This window comes from Mesitornis unicolor, unplaced genomic scaffold, assembly GCF_000695765.1.
Source record: "Mesitornis unicolor isolate BGI_N332 unplaced genomic scaffold, ASM69576v1 scaffold25859, whole genome shotgun sequence".
NCBI lineage: Eukaryota > Metazoa > Chordata > Aves > Mesitornithiformes > Mesitornithidae > Mesitornis > Mesitornis unicolor.
The window spans coordinates 32,804-55,351 of NW_010206922.1; the positions used below are offsets into that span (position 1 = coordinate 32,804).

Consider the following 22,548-nt stretch of genomic DNA (forward strand, 5'->3'; position numbering starts at 1 on the left):
TTACGCCAAGCAGCTCCCCAGCTCTAGCACCTCCAGTTTGATGCCTGCACACTTCATGGTTGCCAGCGTGCAGTGACTGACTGTCCTTCTTCTCCCCGTCGACTCCATACGGATGCAGTGGCGGCTCTCTTCTTTGGGGCACTGGTAGGGCATCAGGCAGGAGCACTGTGTCTCTGTCTCTGGGAATTAACATGTTGGAATTTTAGCTGCAAATGTCATTACTAAAACATATTTTACAATTTGACAACATTTCAAAGTCCATCAGAGAAAAACACTATTGGAGGTTCATGGTACATTAGTTACCAAAGGCCTACAGCACATACACTAGATGGTAAGGTGTTAGGAACAGAGACAAAGGCAACTTTAAATACCAGTTTTTGCAGTAGTGGCCCATACAGAAGCAGAAACAAAGTATCTATTTTTATCTACTGGCTTTCCCTGACCTTTCTTCTAAACAAAAAGATATTAAGTTGACTTTCTGTTCCCAATTATCCTTGCACACAATGTTGCTGTGAAAAGAGTCTTAAGGTCCATATTGTGTCAGCTCCTATTTCATTAAAGCTCCCTTTATGAATGCTAAGCTACCTGCTGCTGGCCTGTGGTAAAGCTCAGTCCTGACAGTTATTTCATTACCCATTTCTGATCTAATCAGATTCTAACTCTTTATATTCCTTCCCAGAAATTCCCTAGGCAGAAAACTAAGTTTCTGCCTTCTCTTTCCTAAAATGTCTGAAAAATGTTGGTTTTCCTCCATTTAGCTGCTTTCACATGGTACTGCAGGATCTTCTGCCTCTGTGTTGATACCAGCTACTTGTTCTCAGGAAAACCAAAACTTCCATTTTATATATGTTTGTGCATACTCATGAGAAAAAGGACTTTTGTGGAAATAGAGAGGAAGAAAGTACAACTCAAACCTCTTGAGCACCACAGTGAAAACGTATTTTTTTTAATATGTTTTTCTCCTCTGTCTCTCATTTTTCCTCACTGAATGGGGCTCCTCTGTAGGCTTTTGAGAGAAAAACACTGAGGTGCTAGCACCAGCATTAAGCCACTTCCATAGTGGGAGCAGATCTAGGCTTCTTAGGGGTTCTGGAATAAATAAACTCAATATGTTTTTAAGTTATAACCACCTCACTAGGAGCCCAAGATGCCTAGAGGCTGCAATGCAGGATGTCCCTCAAGGGACACACCTAGCTGTGCTCCCTGCTTAAGCCCTACATGGAACAACATCTCATGCGGTATTTTCACAGCCGCCTACATCAAGTCCTGAGCTGCAGAAATCTCACATCTTCAAAATGGGATTTTAAGATCACTGGACACTGCTGTTCTATCATAAGTAGACAAGGTATGATAAGGATCATATTTTTCTCTGGAAGCAACTGAAGGAACGAGCGTGGCTTCCACTCAGCCTTTTCCTGGCAAGGGCTTGATGTGTGCGGAGCCAGCCAGCACCTCAGTCATTTACGGGAAAACCCACTGCTCTTATCGCCAAGTTACACAGTAAATAGCGAAGTTGCACAACAGTGTTTATAAAATACTCCTCTTAGTGATTTCACCAGCTTAGCTAGTTCATTAAAACTCTTAATAAACACAGTTTTCACATATGGATATTTGCAAATTTTACCATTAAAATCCCTCCCATTAAGCCTGATGGTCCCAGTCTTGCTTTTTAAGTACTATAATGATTTACTATCATAATTTAATGCTATAGAGGGTGTGGCCCAAATTAACTCCTGGAGTACAAACTAGTGGTTATAGTAGCCTCAAAGGGAATGGGCGAAAACGTTGCTGACTGTATTTCTGTGACTAACAATTCAAACATTATTTCTTCTGAAAAAGTTCTCTTAGTCTCCAAGTTCCTTTTGTGCCTTGGTAATGAGAACTGGCAATGCTACACCACTTGTTCCTGAGGGAAAAGGCACATATCTAAGTGTAATACTTGGTAGCAGGGACACAGAACTGACCACATTTCCACACTCCTCTCGAAGTAAATTGCTCAGGTGTACCACAATGCCCGTAAATCCCATTACTGGAGAAGTGAAGGAGTCAGCACATTTTGTTTTTTGATCCAAAGGGCTGGATAAATCCCACCATTCAGAAGTCATACCTGGACACTCCTCCCAGTCATAGCAGATGTCATAGCCACAGGGCTCTTTCTTCAAGCTATCTGTAGAGAGCTTTGCCCTTTCAATTGCCCAGTCTAGGCTGAAATCACCATGGCAAGGGCCAGCATGCAAGAAATGAAATGACTGCACTCCAAGGCACATTTCAGCTGAATACTGACAGCTGGCCCTGGTCACATTCTGTTCAGAAGCAGCATGTAGCACACAGATGTCCTCTGAGTAGTGGCTGCCCCAAGGAAAAAGAAAAATTGTTTAAGCAGGCTGTGGAACAAGTCCATGCTTCACCAGCATCAGATGAAACACGGCAAAGCCATGGCCAGGTTGGATGTCTGTCTAAAGACCTAAGGCTGTCCCAGCTGCTGCAGGACCTGGACCTGATGCAGCATAATGCTGTGAGATGAGGAGGCCTTGATCCTGCCCAACGGATGGGAGGTGAAGGACGTGCCAGCACAAGAACACAGGAGGTGCTCTTACCTCCACAAGGCACGGGGAGTTTCCACAGGCCCTGGGGTGGCTGGTCTGAGTTAATGCAGCCCTGCAGCTGCGTGTAGCCATGCTGCTTGTAGTTTCTTTCTGTATTACTCTTGATTCCTGAGAGTATTTGTTCTCAGCAAGTGCAGGCATTTCCAAGCAGCACCATTTTGTGGAGCTTAGTCATTTCCCAAAGAGAGGGAGCAAACCAGCTCACCTTGTTTAGCCCCCTGAGTTAACCTTACAGCTTTAGTCAACAAAACCTCTCTGGTTTTCAGAGGGTCTGGCCTATATACTTTTGACATGTCTATTACCCTCTGAGCATGCTCTCTCTCTGCCCAAGGACTCCTGAGAGAAGATACCTGGTTATCTGGGTGTTGACATGAATGAGGTGAATTACATGCCAAGGCACTTGCCTGTGGTTATAGAGGAGCTGTGTGGTAGAATGTGTGTTGATCTCAGCCCTGCAATAACTCAACTCACATTCAATCTGTGCTCATCTTTCCTCTCTCCAGCCCCACACCATGCCTCCATCCTGGCCAACCATTTATTAAAAATTCTCTAGGATAATCCTGTTCACCTGAAGGCTCAATGGTCTGTGCAGCTCTTGTTGTGTAAAGAGTGTAAATCTAAGTTTTATGTATTTTTATATGCTCTGGAGACTGAAACATAAAGTATATTTTGCAGCATGTTTATCTGAAAACTCTGACTCTCAAGCATGAGGAGCATGACCTGTTATAGCAAGATGATGACAATGAAAATACAGAAATTGGAGGCATAAAGAGGAGAAAATGAAGAGTTGGGATCTCTAGTAAGAGGTGGTAATGTAGATAAGAAGGATGTGTCCTGGTGTGCCTGTTTATCAATGTCTGTTCATTTATTTAATAAACAGTAAATGGGTCTGTAATTTCAATACAGAGGCATAGCTGGCTAATACCTGAACAGAGAGTAGCCCTGAATTGCTGCTTTTGTTGCTCTCCCTGTTTTGTGTCACAATGGATTCTTGGTGTAACAGTGGAGAAACTTCAACTTTTCTTTTTCTAATGAAAGTACTTAACTTACCCACAGTCCTCTTCTGGAGACATACAAACACACTGAGACCCAACCTGCTTTTGTCCTGGATTGCAAGCGCCTCTAATTTTAGTTTGCACATCTGAAATGAAAGAGTGAGAGATACTAGTAACAAAGTGAACGGAAATATCTTAGACTCCTGCTGTGAAATCTAAAATGGATTTATTTCCATTTATCCCATATTTCTCTCCTTAAAAGCTGCTGTAGTTGGGATTCCACAAGTACACATCAGTCCTTGCAAAAATCACTGGAAAATTCTTTACAAGAAAGAAGATGAAGTTTCAATCAAATGCATTCCCTTACTTTACTTTCATAACGCCTTGTTAATACAACTGGGCGCTTTTTTTGTTTTGTTTTTAACAAAACAGTTTCAGTATCTTCGTTCCATAATTAAAGTGTGCAGTACATTGCAACCAAAAATTCTGAATTTAATGCAGAATTGTGGTGCTGAAATTATATGGCACTGTGACAGGGACAAAGTAAAACCAAAATTAATGAATGGTTGCTATATTTCTTAAAACCAGTAACCTGCCTCCTAGTTCTAGCTACCTAAAACAAGCTGTGCTGCTAATACTAGCAGAATAGAAGCAGTAAAGCATCTGGAGACATACTAACCTTTTTCACATGTAATAGATCTCAAAACAGGGGGTATCCAAGACAGGTCTTTCCCACAGATATACTGTGTTTGACCAGTGACTATAAACCCAGCTGGGCAGCTCAGCTTCACAGTTTCACCAATGTTGTACTGTTGTTTAAATGGGGAAATTTTGACAGTGTCAGATGTTGGTGGCCTGAGGCATGTTGAGGCTGTAATAAACAAGACAAAGGTATAATTCTTGTTGTTTGTGTGGATATTTACAGCAAGTCATAATGCTTCATCTGAAGAGCAAAAAGGACATTCAATAACACTGAACATTTGATTGACATTCAAAACTAATAAATATTTAGCATAATTAAATCTAGAAATTTTCAGTGCACTGTCATAATCTTTAAAAATACTTTTCAATCAACAACTAAATAATTATAATTTATTTCTAATGTATGCTATTAGGAGTAATTTAATTTTACAGTTTAAAAGTAAGAATGGCATTAATGGCACATTTTAATCTTTTATTTGTAAATGAAGCTATTAACAAAACAAAATGAGTGCCAATAGAAAGCTAGTAAGTATATTGAGGTAAATTAGTTTTGATAAAATGAACACCAGGTTCATAAGGAGGTTGTAGCAAGGTAGGTGTTGGTCTCTTTACCCAAGTGACAACTGATAGGACAAGAGGAAACAGCCTCAAGTTGCATCAGGGGAGGGTTAGATTGGATATTAGGAAAAATTTTGTCACTGAAAGAGCTGTCAAGCACTGGAACAGGTTGCCCAGGGAAGTGGTGGAGTCACCATCCCTGGAGGTGTTCAAAAGAGAGGTAGATGTTGTGGTTAGGGACACGGTTTAGTGGTGAACAGGTTATAGTTGGACTTGATGATCTTGGAGGTCTTTTCCAACCTAAAAGACTCTATGATTTTATGATTCTAGAAAACTATTGGAATCTCTCCTGTTAGTAAACCCAGGTCAGTTCTGATCCTTAATTCTTAATTGGACTATAAATCCTTCAAGGCATTGATTTCTTGTGAGGATTTTCAAGAAACCCTGGGGGGGTGTTGGTGGTTAGAGACACATCATCCATTTAATATAAAAAATGATAGAGAAATTCCTATAAGAATGGTTTCTTCAGTGTAACTGTCATCAACTTAAAGATACCTATATAAGTCTGGAAACAAAAAGTGAGTCCTTCTGTTAAAGATATTTAAAACTAGACAAGAGAAGGACCTCACAGCATCCATTTGAGGGTTTTGTAAAGCACTGAATACTACAATATCTTTACAAAGCACTTAATAGTAACACTTCTGAATTGATAGAGGAATTATGTAGTGACTCAGAAGCCTTTTGACATCTCCATGTGAAATACCTTCTTAAAATGCTATCCTTTCAGATATCACTACAGATTCTTTTGCTAAAACCTGTATTAAAATCTATTTTGTGTCTTTTTCTTCTACTTCTGTTTTGTTGCTGGGCTAAATTAGTTTTCTCTTACATTGACATTCAACAGGATGCTGTGTCCAGGTTTGATCTGGCAGACATCGAAGGAATTGATAGCCACTGCGAACATGACCACTCACACAGGCAATTTCAACTTCTTCTCCCACAGCATACTGCTTCTTTTCATTCTACACAAAAGAAACCAAAAAGCCTCTCAAAAATTCATGGTAATGAGACTGGATATTGTCAAAAGAAACAATTATAAAGCCTGATGATATGATGCAATGAATGCATGTTTTTCCTACTCTGAAATATGAGTCATCTACTCACCTATATAATGATATGTTTGTCAAGTTGCACTAACTGATGTCATGGTTACAGAACAAGGATTCAAGAACCTCTGTTTGAAATGGATTTTACCTTGCCTTTACTTCAGTTGCTGGAGGACTTCTGTGGACTGTAGTCCCAGAGCATGCCACATAGTGTATCTGGTTTATGTGAGGAGGTTTTTGGTAGCGGGGGAGGACCTATGGAGATAGCTCCTGTGAGAAGCTGCTAAAAGCTTCCCTGCTCCAATTCAGACCTGCCTCTGAGTGACACTAAGCCAGTCAGCACCTCTGCAAATTATGTATATAAGAAGGATGCAGTGGATAGGCCTCGACCCTCCTGCCCCAGCTCCCATCAGTGTGTCCCCAGTGCAGGCAGTGTAGCCTCAGCCTGGATGGTCCGGCCCCAGCCTAAGCTCAACATCAAGCCCTGCTGCAGCCCCAGCTCAAGAGCTGGGAACTCTTCAAGAACCAGCAGAAGAAACTTGCAGTGGAGAGAGGAGTGGGATGTGAGAGAAACAACTACGCAGACACCAAGGCCCATGAAGAAAGGAGAGGAGGAGGTGTGCCACAGCAGAGGTTCTCTTGCAACCCATAGTGAGATAGCTGGTTGACCTGCCTGCAGCCCATGGAGGTTCAACAGCGGAGTAGAGATCCACCTAAGAAGGTGGCTGTGCCTGAGGAAGGCCACGACTCCATGGGAGTTTTGTGCTGGAGCAGTCTGTGGGAAGGACTGCACCCCACCATCTGTCTGCACTGGAGCAGTTTGTGAGGAAACTGCAGCCTGTGGGAATGACTCATGGAGAAGTTCATGGTGGACTGTCTGCTGTGGGAGAGACACCACGTGGAAGCAGAAAAAGGTCACAGGGAGTGTCCTCCCTACCAGTGAAGAGGAAGGAGCAACAGGAACAGCATGTGATGAACAGACTGCAACTCCATTCCCCATCCCCTTTCACTGCTGTTCAGGAGAAGGTAAAGAAACTGAGAGCAAAACTGAGCCCAGGAAGAAGGGAGGGGTGGGGGAAGGTGTTGACTCTAAGATATATTTGTAGCTCTCATTATTCTACTCTGATTTGTCTGGTAACAAATTAAATTGTTTTATTTTCCCCAAGTTAAGTCTGTTTTTTCCATGACCAAAAGTGGTGAGTGATCCCTCCCTGCCCTTTGTCTTGACCCATGAGCCCTTTGTTATATTTTCTTCTCCTCATCCCACCAGGAATGCACTGAGCGAGCAGCCATATAGTGCTCAGTTGCTTGCCGGGCTTAAACCATGACACACAGAAACATGCTCACTAGCACAGTGGGTTGCTTGCATATCAGGCACATGTTGCAGAGAAGCTGTAAAATTTCCTAGCTCTGCAACTACTACACTTTCCTTCTGTGTCAGTTACTTTTCATGCTCACCCTGATAAAGCCATTTTCTGGTGGGTCTGGCCTGGAGCATCCAGACTCAGGTTCACCAATTAAGTCATCCTCTTCTCTCCTAGCTTCATCATCATTTATACAAGGAGCACCTCTGAAAAGTAAAAATTTGCTGGTTAGGATGTATCCTAAGCATTGGTGTCACAAAACAACAATGGCAGAATGTCAGGAGCTTTGGACAGTGTGTCCCATTCCCCACCATGGTGAAAAAACTTTATTCTGTTAAATAAAAGATGGTGGGCATCAATAGTTGCAAGTGTTGAAAGAAGGGAGATACTGTGAGCACTGAAAAAGTAGATAGATACAGTGCTACAAGTTCTACCGATAAAACTCATGAAATGTTTTTATAAAGTAAGAAAAAGAGGCAAAGAACAGCATATGGAGAAAGCCTCGAGTCCACATAATTTGGTTGGGTTTAGGACAGCATAGTCAAAACCTGCCTATTGTCAGCGGGCAATGGTTAAAGGAGGCTGGTCTTGGTGAGCATGGGGCTCTACAGCCTGTGGTGCCTAACTGAGATGAGTCACAAAGAACTGAGGAGCCCATTGCTTTTAGTCCTCTCCTATTCACTCTAGAATCTTCTCTGTGGCCATTACAGCAGGGATTATGAAAATTCTGCTTCAGCTCTTGGTGACAGTAGAAAAACTGAACCTGCACAAAGCCTTGCTCTTGAAGATGCAAGAAACTGAGCCAGTTCAGGGTTGGAGTTATGATTTTAAGTTGAAACTATACAAAACCAGTACATCAGACATACTTAAAGTGGGAATATGAAAAGCTTGGTAATTTCAGTGCAATTCTCTCTGAGACTGAGTTAAGACCTAAACCTCTAAGGTAAAAGGATGTGATATTAAAAAAAAACAAACAACAAACAAACAAAAACCAAAACCAAAACAACAAACCACAACAGAAACTGAGAACTGCCATTAACAGAAGCAGATGAGCTCTCCATGGCTTTGGACAAGAGGCCATGCAAAGCAGCATAAGAGATCTACAGGCATACTTCAGTATGTAATTAATCAGCCATTTACTAGGAATAAAAAAAATTAATAAATCCAAACTTGAAGCAAGTTGCAATGGTTTTTCAGACATATTGTTCTCTCAGCCCCAGCACAGAAGTTCAGACAGGAGTGGTGTCTGCTATCTCTCCCTGGTAGTCACCAAGCCATTCTGGAGAGCTCCTTAACTGTACCCCATGACTATGGAGATCTTTTGATCTACCGTCTTCTTACCTGTCCACGAACACAGAGACATAACAGTCCTCCTCTTCCACCCATTCACCTTCACAGGGCTTTCCACCGTTCATTGGGGCAGGGTTATTGCACGCCCGGGTCCTTCTTGTTTTGAAAGAAGTGTCACATGAACTCCATTCAGACCAGCAACCCCAGCGGCCATCTACGGCAACTGCAAGAAACAAAAGAAATCCGATCTTCTGGTAGATCTGTACCATATATAGTATTTCTCTTAAGGACACGTATGAGAGGGATGGTGGTAAATTCATTATAGCCATTTTCAGATGATTTAAAATTGTTACTGTTAAGGGAGTAGATTGTCTCTAGAATGTGAAGTTCCTCAAACAGATGGTCAGCTGCTTCATGAAAACCTAAATCATATCTTCCTTTCTAGTTTTGATTGCAAGTAGCATTCAAACCCGGAAGCAGCTTATTTTCTACTTCTATTGCATACACAACTGTTTGAGTTTTCACGGTGCTGATAACTTTTTTAGAGAGCTCAGTATTTAATGAGTTATTAAATAAATCTGAGCTCTACCACCACATCTAAAGTCCAATTCTACATCCCATGGAAGCTAAATTAAAACATTACTGTCTCCTTAACTCCTGGTGTATTTTGCCTGTGCCACCATGAAACAGATAGAAAAAATTTATTTACACACACCTTCTTTTCTGCATGCAATACATTTTATATATTCATCTCTATCTGCTTATCTTCAATTTTTTATTTCTTTCAAAATATTTCTTTATCAGGGTCAAAAAATGAGATCTGTAGCTGCCTAAGTAACTTTCCTTTCTGTCCTTGTTTGGTTCTGGAGTATAAATGCATATATAATATAAATATAATACTATAAGTCTCTTCTGTTTCCCATAGGCATGGCACTAATGCCATTTTCATTCAAAAACCTGTTTGCACGAAATTGTTCTTTAATTTCTTCAGAATGATGATTATGTTCCCTCTCCTTAAGACAACTGAGTTTTCCTTCCACATTGTAATCAACTATTTATCTCCATTAGCCATTTAGTCTTAAGCATAATAGACTATAGGGAAAAGTCAGGAATGGCTCTCTTAATTTTTGCATAAATTATCTTTGATCTCAACTTCATCCTTATTGCCAAACAGCTCATTTCCTTCTATCTTAATTAGGTAGCTAAGGAATCTTTTACTATGTCTTATAATTTCTTTTGAGCCTATTCAGTTTGATTATTTATTTTTAGTCCTACCTTTATTCTTATACTTTCTGACCATCGCCGTGTGGTAAGAAGTGCTATGGATTTAGTAATGGAAGTTTACGGCAGATTCATCTTTGACAAACAGATACCAGAAGGACCATGTTTACATTATGACAGTATCACTTCAAATACCTGATTTGTAACCTGGAGCTCGTGCCTCACAGTTTTTGCCGTAGGTGCCAGCCTGGCACAGGCAGAGGCACTCCATCCCGGAAAGCACAGGTCTGCCATTATTTGGGCATGGGGCACACTGGCAAGGATCAAACCTGCCCACGTATTCTCTCAGGGCTCTCTCCAGGTTGCGACGTTTGGTTACAGCACATGGCACATTCTTCACCAAATCCACGATGGGCGACACCTAGTAGACAGCCTAGGTAAGCAGGTACCTAGACATGGCAGGGTACTGCTGGGGTAGCTGCAGGGTTTTAAAGGCACTAGAACCTACATATGAGGCTATAGCATACAAGAGTCAGGCATGTTGGAAGTTATGGATGTTTCAAAAGAGCGTGACAGTGCTATTCGCCTGTATTATCCTGTTTATATTGCTTTTATTTCCCCAATTTAGGGCTCTGTGAGCCAGCTGGAAACCAACCAAGTGGGATACCAAGTCTAACAGTTCAGGACAGCACAGATGATGTGGGATTTGCTTACACCCAGTCCCTGACATGTGAGACATCCCTACACTGCCTTCAGAAGCTCACCAGCTGCATTAGGAGGAAGATCACTGCGTGCTGCATTCAGACAGGTTTTGCTGTTTGCCTCAGCTCTTTGCCACTGCTGTTGAGCCACTGCTGTGCCAGCCAGGAGCCAGGTAGCTCAGTGTACTCACAGCAACGCTGGTATACTGCATTGCATGAGAAGGGCAGAGACACCAGAGGACGGATGTTTTGTTTCAGTTTAGCTGCGTACCACACCTTGCAACACAGGCCTGACACAGGAAAGAGCATGGGGAAAATAAGTGTTCCCACCCACACCCACTGGTTTACTGCACAGTAACTGACCCCTGCCAGTGCCTGAGCTCCTGCTGGTGCCAGAGCAATTCCCTTGCATTCCTCCCATCCTCTTCCTCACACTGGGCATAGACAATGTAAACCTGGTGTGGCTTATAAACTGACGTGCACAAGAAGTAGTTCTAATAAATGTTTTCAATTATTACGTTACACCCATTTGTATGTACATTCATATCACACACAGCATCATCCCAATTTAAGGGACAAAACACCTGCTGAGCTCTCTGAAGAGCTGCTATCTGGTGAATGCTTTACTTTCTCAATGTTTTTCTTATTCTTTTCTTACCTCAAAGTCAATCACCACAGGATTGTCCTTTGTGGATTCCAGCCAGTTTGTGAAGACTGTGTGCCCTGGAAGTGTCTCCTTTTTCTCCCAGGCCAGAGCTGCTGCATACTCTGACCTCCCACCTCTTACCAGGGAGACTGATCGCTCAGCTGACTCCAAAATGGAACCTGAAAGGGGATTTCATCACAGCATTGTCAGACAGAGGCCTCCAAAGGCAGAGGGTGTAACCACAGAGTTCCAAGTCAAAGTGTAAGAGGATTTATAAGAATATACTCAGATTAAATTTTTAAAGCTACCCTTGGAAGAATGAAGTCTAAGCTCAGAAAAACAATCCCCGCTATGACAGCAGCCTGTCATAGTCCTCCAAATGAAAGTGTCTGAGACCTCAGCCATGGAGATATTCAGAACTACACAAGACAGTAACGGAAAATGCAGGGGATACAGCAGGCTCTTCTAGAAGGACACACTGCAAGGCAAGATCTTTAGCCCCAGCTCTAAACACCTCGTAATGAAAATTGATCATAAAATGAGAACAACATGGTGGAGGTTATGAAATTCCTGGTTTTAGTGATGCAGAACATGACTCTTGCTATTCTTGCAAAAAATGCACTAACTTTCAGCAGTTCCTGAGACACATTTCTGGCATGGCCAGGGAACTCCAGCATATAGATGTCTGCTTGGCATGAGGAAGATGGGAGGTGTAGATCAGGGAGTGTGTTATTTCTGTCCAACTCTCTCAATGAGCCCTGAGTGACCTTAAAGAAGATCACACATGTCAAGTTGTGCTCATTTCCCAGTTCAGGATGCCTGGCTTTGGACCCAGGGCCATGAGGTGTGAGATCCGTGACTGCCATTGCCACCAGATCCCCAATGATGGTGCTCCGTGGCAGATGAAAAGCTCTCCTACATCATTATTTCTTTTTCAAGTGAGAGGATGTTTTCAGTGCTTATTTCAGAGACAAACAGTGAAACACTGCCTCCTCTGACAGTGGTGAAAGAGCATCTGTAGTTCAACAAAGCTGTGAGGTCACCTGGGGCACCCAGCTGAGGGGAATGTCATCTCTCAGGGTAAGTAAGACCATGGGCCCTGTTCTCATCATGGTCACCTTCGTGTTTCACAGTCATCCTGTTTGTGGTGCATCTCGTACTGACTTTCTTTTTCTTCCGGAAGAACACACGCCTTGTTGTTTCTGTTCGGACACATTCTGTTGATTCATCCACTGCCAGGCCTAGAAATATCACACAGCCGCATAACCATGTTACATGATGGCATCATGCCTCCAGGCTCCCACATCCAGGTGAGCCACTGCAGATCTCCCTGCTCCTCACCCACCACCAGAGACTTCACTTCTGCAGGTGTCTGCTTCCCCTGGTATAATCAGCATTGGAGTCATGCTCACCAGTTCCTTTAGGTACCCTCCCATACCAATGCAAGTTACACCAGTGGCATTACGGACCACAGTTTTGAACCACAGATTTCCACTTTTGTGGTATTGTCTTTTCATTTTGGCACTCTGGCAGTCATGGGAATATTTTTAGAGTAATTCTGAGACCAACGACTTTAATGGCTGTATCCCAAAAAGTACTACTTACACCTCTCAGACCTCAGTCCCACACTGAAATATGCTGGAACACCTATTCCTTGATCTGAAGGTCTTAAGAGGTTTCACTGAACACAGTGGCATTTATCAAGTAAGGAACCTCTTGAACTTTTCAAATTAAGACAGTGTAGAGCAAAAATTTCTTCTTGCTCTATACTTAAGCAGTGTGAGTAATTCCTGGGTTTATGCAACTTTAAAGGATTTTTTGCTGTTGGTGAACTTACTATGTGGCATAAGACCTAAAAACAATGATAAGAAAAGCTGGTAAACAAATAATGATATTTTCTTCTTAAAGATTACATACCTGAGTTCTTCAATTCCTCAGAACTGTACTGGTAAAGAATATCATAGGAACCACCCATCTTCCCAGAGGTGTAGTAATGAGTGCCAAAGTCATCAAATATTCTGCTGTATGAAGCATAGCTGTACTCCAGGGGCAGGTGGTTAAGTGCTTTCAGAAAGACGTCTGAGAGCTGCAGATCTGACTGTTTCATTGTGAAGTTTGCAACAGAAATGACTTTATGGACTCTAATGAAGTTGGAATTCTAGAAATATGAAAAAGGGAGTCTTAGCACCTTGACATGTAGTTAATTGCAGAAAATAGAGGAGCCAAGAGTATGTCCTAAGACAGACTGCAAGAACTAATTAATCCTGTGTATCATGCTGCTTTAACCAGGAACAAACTAGCTCTGGAGTTTCCAAGAGCAGTGTGAGGTTCTTGAGGACAATTATCATTACTCCTTTACATTGCGGTACATATACTGTTCCAACAAAAATTAGGACTCTCTGAGCATCTACCAGAGTGAAAGGATTCCTGCCATAACAAATACACACGCAACTGATGAGACAACCAAAACTTTCAGAGGAAAGGCAACTAAGCTGGTGAGTGGATATTTTGAATACTAACTCACTTTTATGAATTTTCACAGTTTATCAGTCTGCTAAAACTAAAACTAAACCACAAGCATAAAGATCTCATTGAGTTCAAGTGTCAGGCTATTAATGTGAGAGGCAAAAATCCCCAGAAAGTTCAGAAACTGGAAACATCTCTTACATATAGAAAAAAATTGTGTTTTTGAAACAGCTAAGTCATGTATTTTTGTGGTACTAGAGGGTGTTTATCTGGGAGTTTAACTAACTAGAAAAGAGAGAAATAGAAAATACTGAAAGAAGGTATGTATAAAGTGACAAGGGGAATTGATGGCACAAGGCCAAAGCAAAGAGATCAAGAACAAAAGGAGGGGCAGGAAACTGGAGTAAATGACCAACTGGCAGATAGGAAAGATTCATTATAAAACAATTTGTTATTGATTTTTACATGGGTTCTTATGCTGAATTTTGCTGCTGGTAGGTTGGCTCTGCTCCACTTGTGTCTACAAGGTCACTTGTCTTAGCAAACACGAGGATGCTTCTAGATAGCAAGTTCTCCCAACCAGGACCGAGCAACCTAATGTGAGAGCTGGACCTCAGCTCTCAGTTCTTCACAGCACTGCTCATTTTAGTGCTCTCATTTGCACACTGGAAAATAAGCTAAGGATACTCAGCTTTTTGCTGCAGTAAGAATAAGAATGGAAGAAATAGGGTATGTAACAACTCTCAGATTATATTCATCTGCTAAAATAGATCACGGTAAAATAATTTTTAGGATTTTCAGGTGGTTTATGTTCTGATCCTCAATTTTCAGCTGTGCCAGCTAGCTTTTCAGTTATGACACTCAAAAGTGCAGGCCACTTTGGCAAATACTGATTCTAAAGCCTTAGCTCAGTTTAGCATGCACTTGCAAGCTAAATATGAATTTCTGCTTGACATGCAGCTTGCATTTGCATTTTCTGCTAGTAAAAGTATCTTAAGTGCTTATATTACTAGCAATGAAGTGCTTTTATTACTAGCACTTTACCTCACAGTCAAATCCGTGAGGCATACAGAGTCTTGGAAACCCTCATTTATAGAATAATCCCAGAAAATTTGATTCCAGTCTCCAGTAATTTCTGTGCACATGTTTAATCTTAGTGGTAAACCTTGGTGCCTGTAGCAAGCTTGACCCATGAGTATCAGGTATTAATACATAATACTAGTAGATCAGGGATGATTATTCCCAAAGAAAGTCTGGTCTAAACCAAGCATGAGTACTCAAGTTCAGTTTTGTTACACAAACTACTTCAATGACAAAAAGCAGCCCAACATAAGCTGAGCTGGACTGATGTTGAAATCAGTAGTTTTAATTGGAAATTTTCTAACAAAGCAGGGTTTCACCTGAATATGCTGGTTAAGTAATCTTTCGTCCCAGATATCATAAGCAGAGTTGCCACAGAATCATGTCTATCCCTGCCTGATATTCCCAGGGATGGGGATGGCTTCCTATCCTTAAGCTCTCATATGCAAGTTACCAAATAAAAAACTAATGTCGGTTAATTCCCAGTACATGCACAGGTATAACATTTCTGACTGCATTCCATTTATTTTTAGAGTTGTCTGCTACTGTTACTACATGGCATTCTGCCTTCTTAAACTATAACTAGGACTGGGAAAGGAGTGGTTTATTTGCTCTTATGATCTCAAATCTATGTCAAATCTATGCTTTTTTAAAAAGGAATAAGCCTATGATTTCTGCACCAGAAAACTTGTTGCATTACAGAAGATAATGTCACAACAAGAAACATCCTGTATCAAAGAGAAATTTTTTAATGCATAACTGAAGTGGTTTTTGTTTGCTTGGTGTTTTGTTTTGTTTTAAATGTAATGCGAATGCCTTGATAAGGTAAGCAGCCCTTGGTAGATCAGTTCTGAAATGAGCAGACTGAAATCAAACGGAAGGAAGAAATTGGAGGCAATATTCAATTACCTTTTCATATGAGGCTTCAATGGCTTTCTTGAAGGAGGAAGATGATGTGACTTTAACTCGTGTCTTTCTTGAGAATAAAAATGGGATACCAGAAGACTTTCGACCGCTGTGAGTGGATGAACTACTTCCATGAGCACTATCACTGAGGGGAGTTAAATCATTGTAGAAGTCTGATGTTACATTATCCTCTTCATCTATTACCTGGAGATTCAGTAAGCAAAGCACATTTGTCCAAATAATAACCTGAACCAGAAACCTGTTAAGCAATGAAAACCTGATTTCCAGAGGAGAGTCTTAGAGTATACTTGGAGTGTTAACACCCATACTGTAAAATGGGCTAAGGGTAGGTGGAGTGGGATGGGGACAAACCTGCCTAATCACATTGGTAAACCTCAGTGATGCTGTTGTGCAAAGCCCCAGGACAACTTTAGCATCAATTCAGAAATTACTAATTTCCCAAACCTCAGGTAAATCCCTCTGGGTGTTTGAAAGATACAATTTTTTCCCTCCTCTAGAACTGTTTAATATATAGGGCTGCTAAGGACCTTGAGAGGTGAAATGATCCATTAACCCAATCCACTTCCATTCTCCAAGAAGTCATATCCTTTTGCATGAAAACACACTGGAATTTCAAGAAGAAAGGCTGATCCAGAGACCCTTCTATACCCAAGGCTGCCCTAAATGTTAAAAAATACAGATGCACTCTCAAAGGTGAGATTCACAAGCCCTTAACCGTTCTGCTAATGGACATCGGTAACTTAATAAACCACATAGCTTTATAGAGTGCTGGGCAAACCATGACTTGTTTTTCCCCATTTAATATTTCTGCACAGAGTAAATTTTCATCACTATTGACAAAACCAACAGGTCATGGTCAATCCAATTGCAGTTTCCATGAAGATATTAGGGTGTCCTTTGTTCAGTTGCTCCTGTTAACAAAACACTAAAAATTCACAGCACTCATGGCAAAAATCAGCAGTTTATATTTCACCCATTAGTTGAACTTTTTTCATGTCCTGCATTCCTTCCTTCCCAATGCAGCATCTATTGGCTTCAGACAGGACCTGACAACATGTGCACAGCCAGGTGGTGTGCCGTAACCATGATATTCAAAGTATTTTTTACATAACAGTGTCTGAAACTCTAAAATATCAGGACTAAAAAAATCAGAGATTCCCAGATTTTTTATGAGGCACAAGCCAAGTTCATTTTGTCCTTGGCCCTTCCTGCAGAACTCCTCCCCAGGCTGTATACTTCTGGTCCTCCTGCCTCCTAGACTCGGTGTCTGCCCCCTCTCCTTGCTGCTCTTTGGAGGTGCTGGGCAGGGAATGGGCAGGGCTGAGGGACTGAAATGGCTCAGGGAGGAACTTTGTCCCAAGGCTGGGAAGCCTTCCAAGAAGGAAGTTAGGACAGCCACTGGTACTGCACAGATGCAGCAGTGATGCTGAAATGAGCTTTGCATTTGAGTGAGCCTCTGGCCAGATTATGTCAGGGTTAGGAGCAAGACCCTTTATACCAAGTTGGAACAAAGACATGGCCACAGACATGAGGAAGCAGGAGAGAAGCCCATATCAATCATGTTGACTTTGATATATGCACTGAGTAAATGCAGATATGAAAGTTGTGAGTAGAGACATCTGCTCAATTTATCTTATTTCCAGACATCACCTGAAGCATGTTCAGCCCTTGCAACATTAAGAAATCTTGTCCTAAAACACACATTACTGCCTAAGACTTGAGTGCCTTACTTGATTTGTGAATATGGCAAGGGTTTTTCAGCCAGGAGAAACTGCTGTTAAGAATACCTGAAAGCTGACAGCCTCTAGGTTAGCAGGAACACGATACGATTTCCTTGTCTCATTGCGCTTCACTGTTGTGCATTGTCCTCCATTGAAGTAGTTGCCAAGGACCTCACCTCGGCTCTCTCCTGCCAGAATGTGAAATCTGACAAATAATTAATTCCAGAGAATAAACAATCCCAGAAAGACATATAGACCTGAAACATATAGTAGTATATAGCTGCATTGAAGATTTTGTGGATGCTGTCTCCTTTGTCAATGGCCCCAGCTGGCTGTCCAGGGCCCAACGTGTGGATTTGATTTAAATGGTATGAGCATCTGGGTTATGTTACCCCTTTGAAAGAAGTTCCTTTCTCATTCACACTGAATTCACCTGAAAAATGCTGTAGTAGCAACCCTGTTTCCTACTTTCCAGCAGTGCCTAACCTTCTAGATAATCCCAATGTCAGCATATCAGTCTTCATCAGAGAAACACTTAAACATGGCCTAGGAAAATGAAAAACCAGTTCTCCATTTCTACCATAAGGGATGTTACCAGAGTACACTGAGTTCAAAATTTAAAATTCAAGTAAAGAATGCAAGACTACCTGGGACAGGCATCCAATGTTTAAGTTTTACACTGCTTTTTTTAGTAGCCTGGAAGAGGTGATGGTAGGTATAATGTGAAATGTATTATAGAAAAACAAACATCCATAGAGGAACACGCGCAAAATTTCTGAAGCGCTTGGCAAGGACGTTGCTGGTACTTGGTGCTCTGGTTGCTGTGAGGTAGGAAGGGTCACTCAGACAGCAGTGCTCCTCAGCAGCTCTTTAGTGCACCAGCAGTGCAGAGGAGGACTGACAGATCAGGAGTCAAGTCCTAGCCTGATGGTTTGGTAGCATTTTTATAATTTCTTGTTAATTTTGAGAGATTATGTGTTTTAATGGGAAACATTCACATGCCAATTGGGGCTTATCTTGTTTATGTAAATATGTAAGATAACAATCTCAGATTTATGAAAAATAAGCAAACCTTGCTTACCCACTGCCTATTAACTGCACACCTGGGATGCTTTCATACTCTCTGTTGCACACAGTCTTTTTCCTCCCACAATTTCTTTCATCAGAGTTGTCCCCACAGTCATTTTCTCCATTACATTCCAATTTTTTTGCAATACAGCGACCTGCACCAGAGAAAGAGCAGCAGCAGCAGCAAATTTTATGCAAAGATTCACCACGTCTGAATGCAGAAAAGGGCAGCCTGCCTTCTTCCCTAGTAAAGGTGTGAACTTGCCATAGGAATTAGCAGCAAGTCAGCAAAATGCCTAGATTGTTCCAATAAGAAATAGTTGTTTCAGTTCTGCCCTTTTTTCCTTGCTTTGGAACTGCAAAGGCTTAATTTAAGGTTTAGCAAAAGGGCTATGTGGCTAAAGTTATTTTGAGGCTAATCAGGTATATTTAAATTGAAGCAAACAAGAAATACCCAGAAATTTAATAAAAATAGTGTGAGTTTATGTTTATATCCATATCTGTGGATATGCTTATACAAGAAAAATTTGTGCAAATACTGTTGGAACACTGCTATTGTGTAGCTATCATGGTCACACTGACATCCCAGGCTAGAGATTGCACTTGAATTACTTTTAGTTATAGAAGAAATTGCAAACATAACTGCTACTAATACATATGAAATCCTTAAGTAGACTTTTCTCCCTGCTTCTTTTTAATGGAATTTGTGCATGGATTATACAAGATTTGGATCATCTGGACCTTTGTCTCACTGTGTAATCTTTCGACTATTTCATAATACAGCAGTTATACAATGAAGATTGCTTTTACCACTTTCACACTGAAATTTATTCCTGCAATCAACTTCCACTATGTTGCAGAGCTTCATTGGGAAGCATGGGCGGGAATCCACCAGCGGCTCGGTGCAGGCCTGGCCCCCAAACTGAGGTGGTTGCAGCAGCGTCCGGATGCGAAACTGAAAGGCAGAAGAAATAAAACCAGGGTTGTCTGTGTGAGCTGTTTTCATGGCTAAAAGTCAGATGCCTCAGTGCTGCTGAAGCTTTACCAAAACCAGAGCCCCAAAGGAAATAATAAGTTATTTTTCTCCTCATATCCTACCGTGCCATCATCCCAGGTAAGACAGACAAGGAACTGAAATCCAAGAGTTGCAATAGCCCTGACAGACCATACATGATTAAACACTTGACAACCTGGGCTACATCACTGGAGGAATCAAAAGTTCAGTCCCTGTATCTTCAGTTTCAAAGGTACTGTCTCACAAAGATTTTTCCTGTACTTTATAATCCCTGTTGAAATAGAAATACTCTGACAGCGGTAAGTAGTCCCTCTCCAAACTGGGTGGCTTGACTCCCACACACGTGGCCTCTAATCTGAGGAGCACTGGATGACTGGAGAGGACAAAAATGGCTTTCCTGAAAGTTTCGGTTACTAAAGAAGATCTAGGAACAAAATCTGGTTTTCTTTCCCCAAGTCAGTACATGCAGAATAACAAAGATGAAGGCTGCTAGACAAATAACTCCGGATTTTGCTCTGTCTGCATATCCTCCTCTAAGAATTTTTCCACAGTGGAAAAGCACAGTTCCTTGCAGACTTCTGTGACTTCCCACCTTGCAGACAGACCCTGGAGTCAAGCAAGGCAGGAAAACGACTGCTGAAAACCAGTAACCAAGTGACTATGAAGAGAGAGTGTGAGGAGCAACACCAGACCATCTGAAAGCTTTTGAGCTCTAGATAATCCTTCCTTGTACTCCATTTGAGATCCATAGCCCTCATTGTATTATTTGTGTGAGCTTCCACCTCTTCATCCCTGCCCCTCACTAGGAGATTGCTTACACCAGTCTTCACACCTACCTTGAAAGTCATGTCCTCCATTTGATGGTTGTTTATATTTACAAAGGTCAGAAGCAGTGATCTTTATAGCTCAGAGGGAAAAATGGATCACAGTCCACAAAAGCATCTTTTTGCTTGAAGCAGCAAATATGCTGCATCAATATTTAAAGTTAAAAAACCCAAACAACACTTCTATATATGGATGTGTAGGTAAGAAACTCAGCCATTTAAGAGGATATTGATTACAAAGAGTATATCTGACAGTTTTTTCAATACTTCTTTTCAGGCATGGATTTCTGAAGCTGAACGGAACATTAAGAGCGCTGCAGGCTGTGTCTGCACAGAAACTCAGAGCTACTATCATGGTCAGCCTCAAAGCTCATTCCCACCAGCGCCATAACTACCCCAAACAAACTGCACTATGCCCCCTCTCACTCTCTACAACCTTACTTTTGCCAGGGCTTGGTTTCTTGAGGTCAAATGCACTTGAACCTGACTTTTCATCTCTTCCCTCTCTGCCATATCACCTGACCATCAGTTAACAGACACAAGCCCAAGAAGAAAAATCACCATCCTGGGGCTTTGTTCCACAGATATTAAGCACATCCATCTGGGTTTTTTGTGTAGGCTATAAGGTTGGGGGAATGGTGGTCTAGATTTCTTACCAGCAATCTCATACTGGTCCTGACTATTAGTATAAGATACAACCTGAGCATTTCAAGTCGGTGCTGGTTAAGATTTGCTGGTTAACTCTTTTTAACAGATTATCTGATCCAGTTTTTCTTGTTTTTAGAACATATGGAACATGATGGAAAAGATAAATATTCCATTACTTTCTCCTGTTTCAACAGACATGTGAACTCTGCAGCTTAATTTATCCTTCATGTGGAAAACTCACCTTTAATTGTGACAGTGGAACTTTTGAAGAATAATGGATTTACACACTCATAAATGGATTTACACTACTAAATTTCCCCTTTCTGTTTTGACCTGCTTATTTTAACTTGTTCTCTCCATCTTCTACTGTTATAATTCATAACCAATTTCCCTTGTTAACTTAAACTGCAATTTTTCAGATCAATTGCCATAAAACTGAATGTTTGAAACAGAGATCTCTTAAGCATAACTTCTTGCATTAAACCCATATAATACATTTTCTACCTACTTGTTTTTTAATGCATGGGTCACATTCGGACCAGGGGCCAAAGTCTCCAAGGCGACAGTTGATAGGACATGTTTGCTGGTTGCATGGACGAGATTCCTGCTTTGTGCACAGCTGGTCACAGAAGTTTTGGCTATAATATTCATCAATTTTTAATTGCCTAAAAAAGTTTAAGAAGTTATGCTAGGACGGAATTGTAGATGTTCTCTAACTGTGGGTGAAAAGAGAAATTTCTCACAAGTTTAGAGTATACCACTGAATTTCATCTAATTTGGTGCTGCTGAATCTTAGTTTAATTTAACTGTTGTGATTAAATTAATCATAACAGGGAAATGTTCTCTGTAGGCTTGCCATGCTGCAGCTCACTGCTCCCATGGCATTGCTTTGCACTGGGCAGAGCTCCTGGAGGGGCTCTGAGCACCACCCACCCCGTGGTCACAGGGGCTGGTTGCCCAATGTGTGCTGCTGGCAAGGTTGTCACAGGAGCTGGCTGTTCTCTCCTCACTACATGTGTTGGCACATAGAGGTTTATTTGGAGGTACCATCATGCTCTATATCCACAATGCTGTAATTTTGAAGTATTGCAATTAAAATATAATCTAATAATCTGATAAACCTTTGGAGTTGACGATTTTTCTCAGTGTGTTATAGAAGCTGGAGCTTCAGACACGGGTCCCCCTCCCCAGAAGCAGTGTTTTCTCAGGTAATAAATAGAAACATAGAAGTAGTGAGAGAGTTTGGCCGTACCTGTGCCTGGTTTGTGTGCCATAATTGCAGGTTTGTGAACAGGCAGACCACAGGCCCCATGGGTAATGTTCACAGTAGCACCCCTGGCTGCTCCCAATTGTCAGGCTCAGCAGGATCAGGTACATTAACACAGTCTTGTCCATCATGAAGGTGTCCATCTACAGCACATGGACAGGTAACAGAAGCTGACAAAACTTACAGTTGTGCCCACGTCCTTAGAGAGACATCGCTTGTCATTTGCAGAGTCTCTAATTCTGCTTCACAATACAAAGTTGCTAAGCAGTGTATCTAGAAAGGGGCAATAATGCATGATTTACCTTTATCAGTAATTTAGTTAATACGTTAAGGACCAGAAGTC

General features: G+C 41.5%; 1 protein-coding gene across 1 annotated transcript; it reads right to left on the reverse strand.

Annotated features, from left to right (window-relative positions):
• C6 (complement component 6) lies at positions 1 to 22,348 on the reverse strand. The gene is made up of 17 exons (XM_010191960.1): positions 22,191 to 22,348; positions 21,447 to 21,603; positions 19,262 to 19,406; positions 18,465 to 18,606; positions 17,450 to 17,588; positions 15,645 to 15,845; positions 13,107 to 13,347; positions 12,308 to 12,430; positions 11,202 to 11,368; positions 10,038 to 10,263; positions 8,673 to 8,844; positions 7,426 to 7,537; positions 5,751 to 5,883; positions 4,281 to 4,472; positions 3,657 to 3,747; positions 2,108 to 2,349; positions 1 to 179 (listed from the first exon to the last, which is right to left on the reverse strand). Exons 1-17 carry the CDS (start codon positions 22,346 to 22,348, stop codon positions 1 to 3), a joined length of 2,820 nt encoding a protein of 939 aa, XP_010190262.1.
• Between the last annotated feature and the right edge of the window lie 200 nt (positions 22,349 to 22,548).

Bases quoted from the DNA above. Each gene is read 5' to 3' on its own strand.
- C6 (XM_010191960.1), bottom strand. From the start codon at position 22,348: ATGGACACCTTCATGATGGACAAGACTGTGTTAATGTACCTGATCCTG. The intron at 7,538-8,672 runs GTAAGAAGACGG...TTTACTTTTCAG, and splicing joins GTCTCTGTGTTCGTGGACAG to AGGTGCTCCTTGTATAAATG. The intron at 2,350-3,656 runs GTAAGTTAAGTA...TCCTTGGGGCAG, and splicing joins TCTCCAGAAGAGGACTGTGG to CCACTACTCAGAGGACATCT.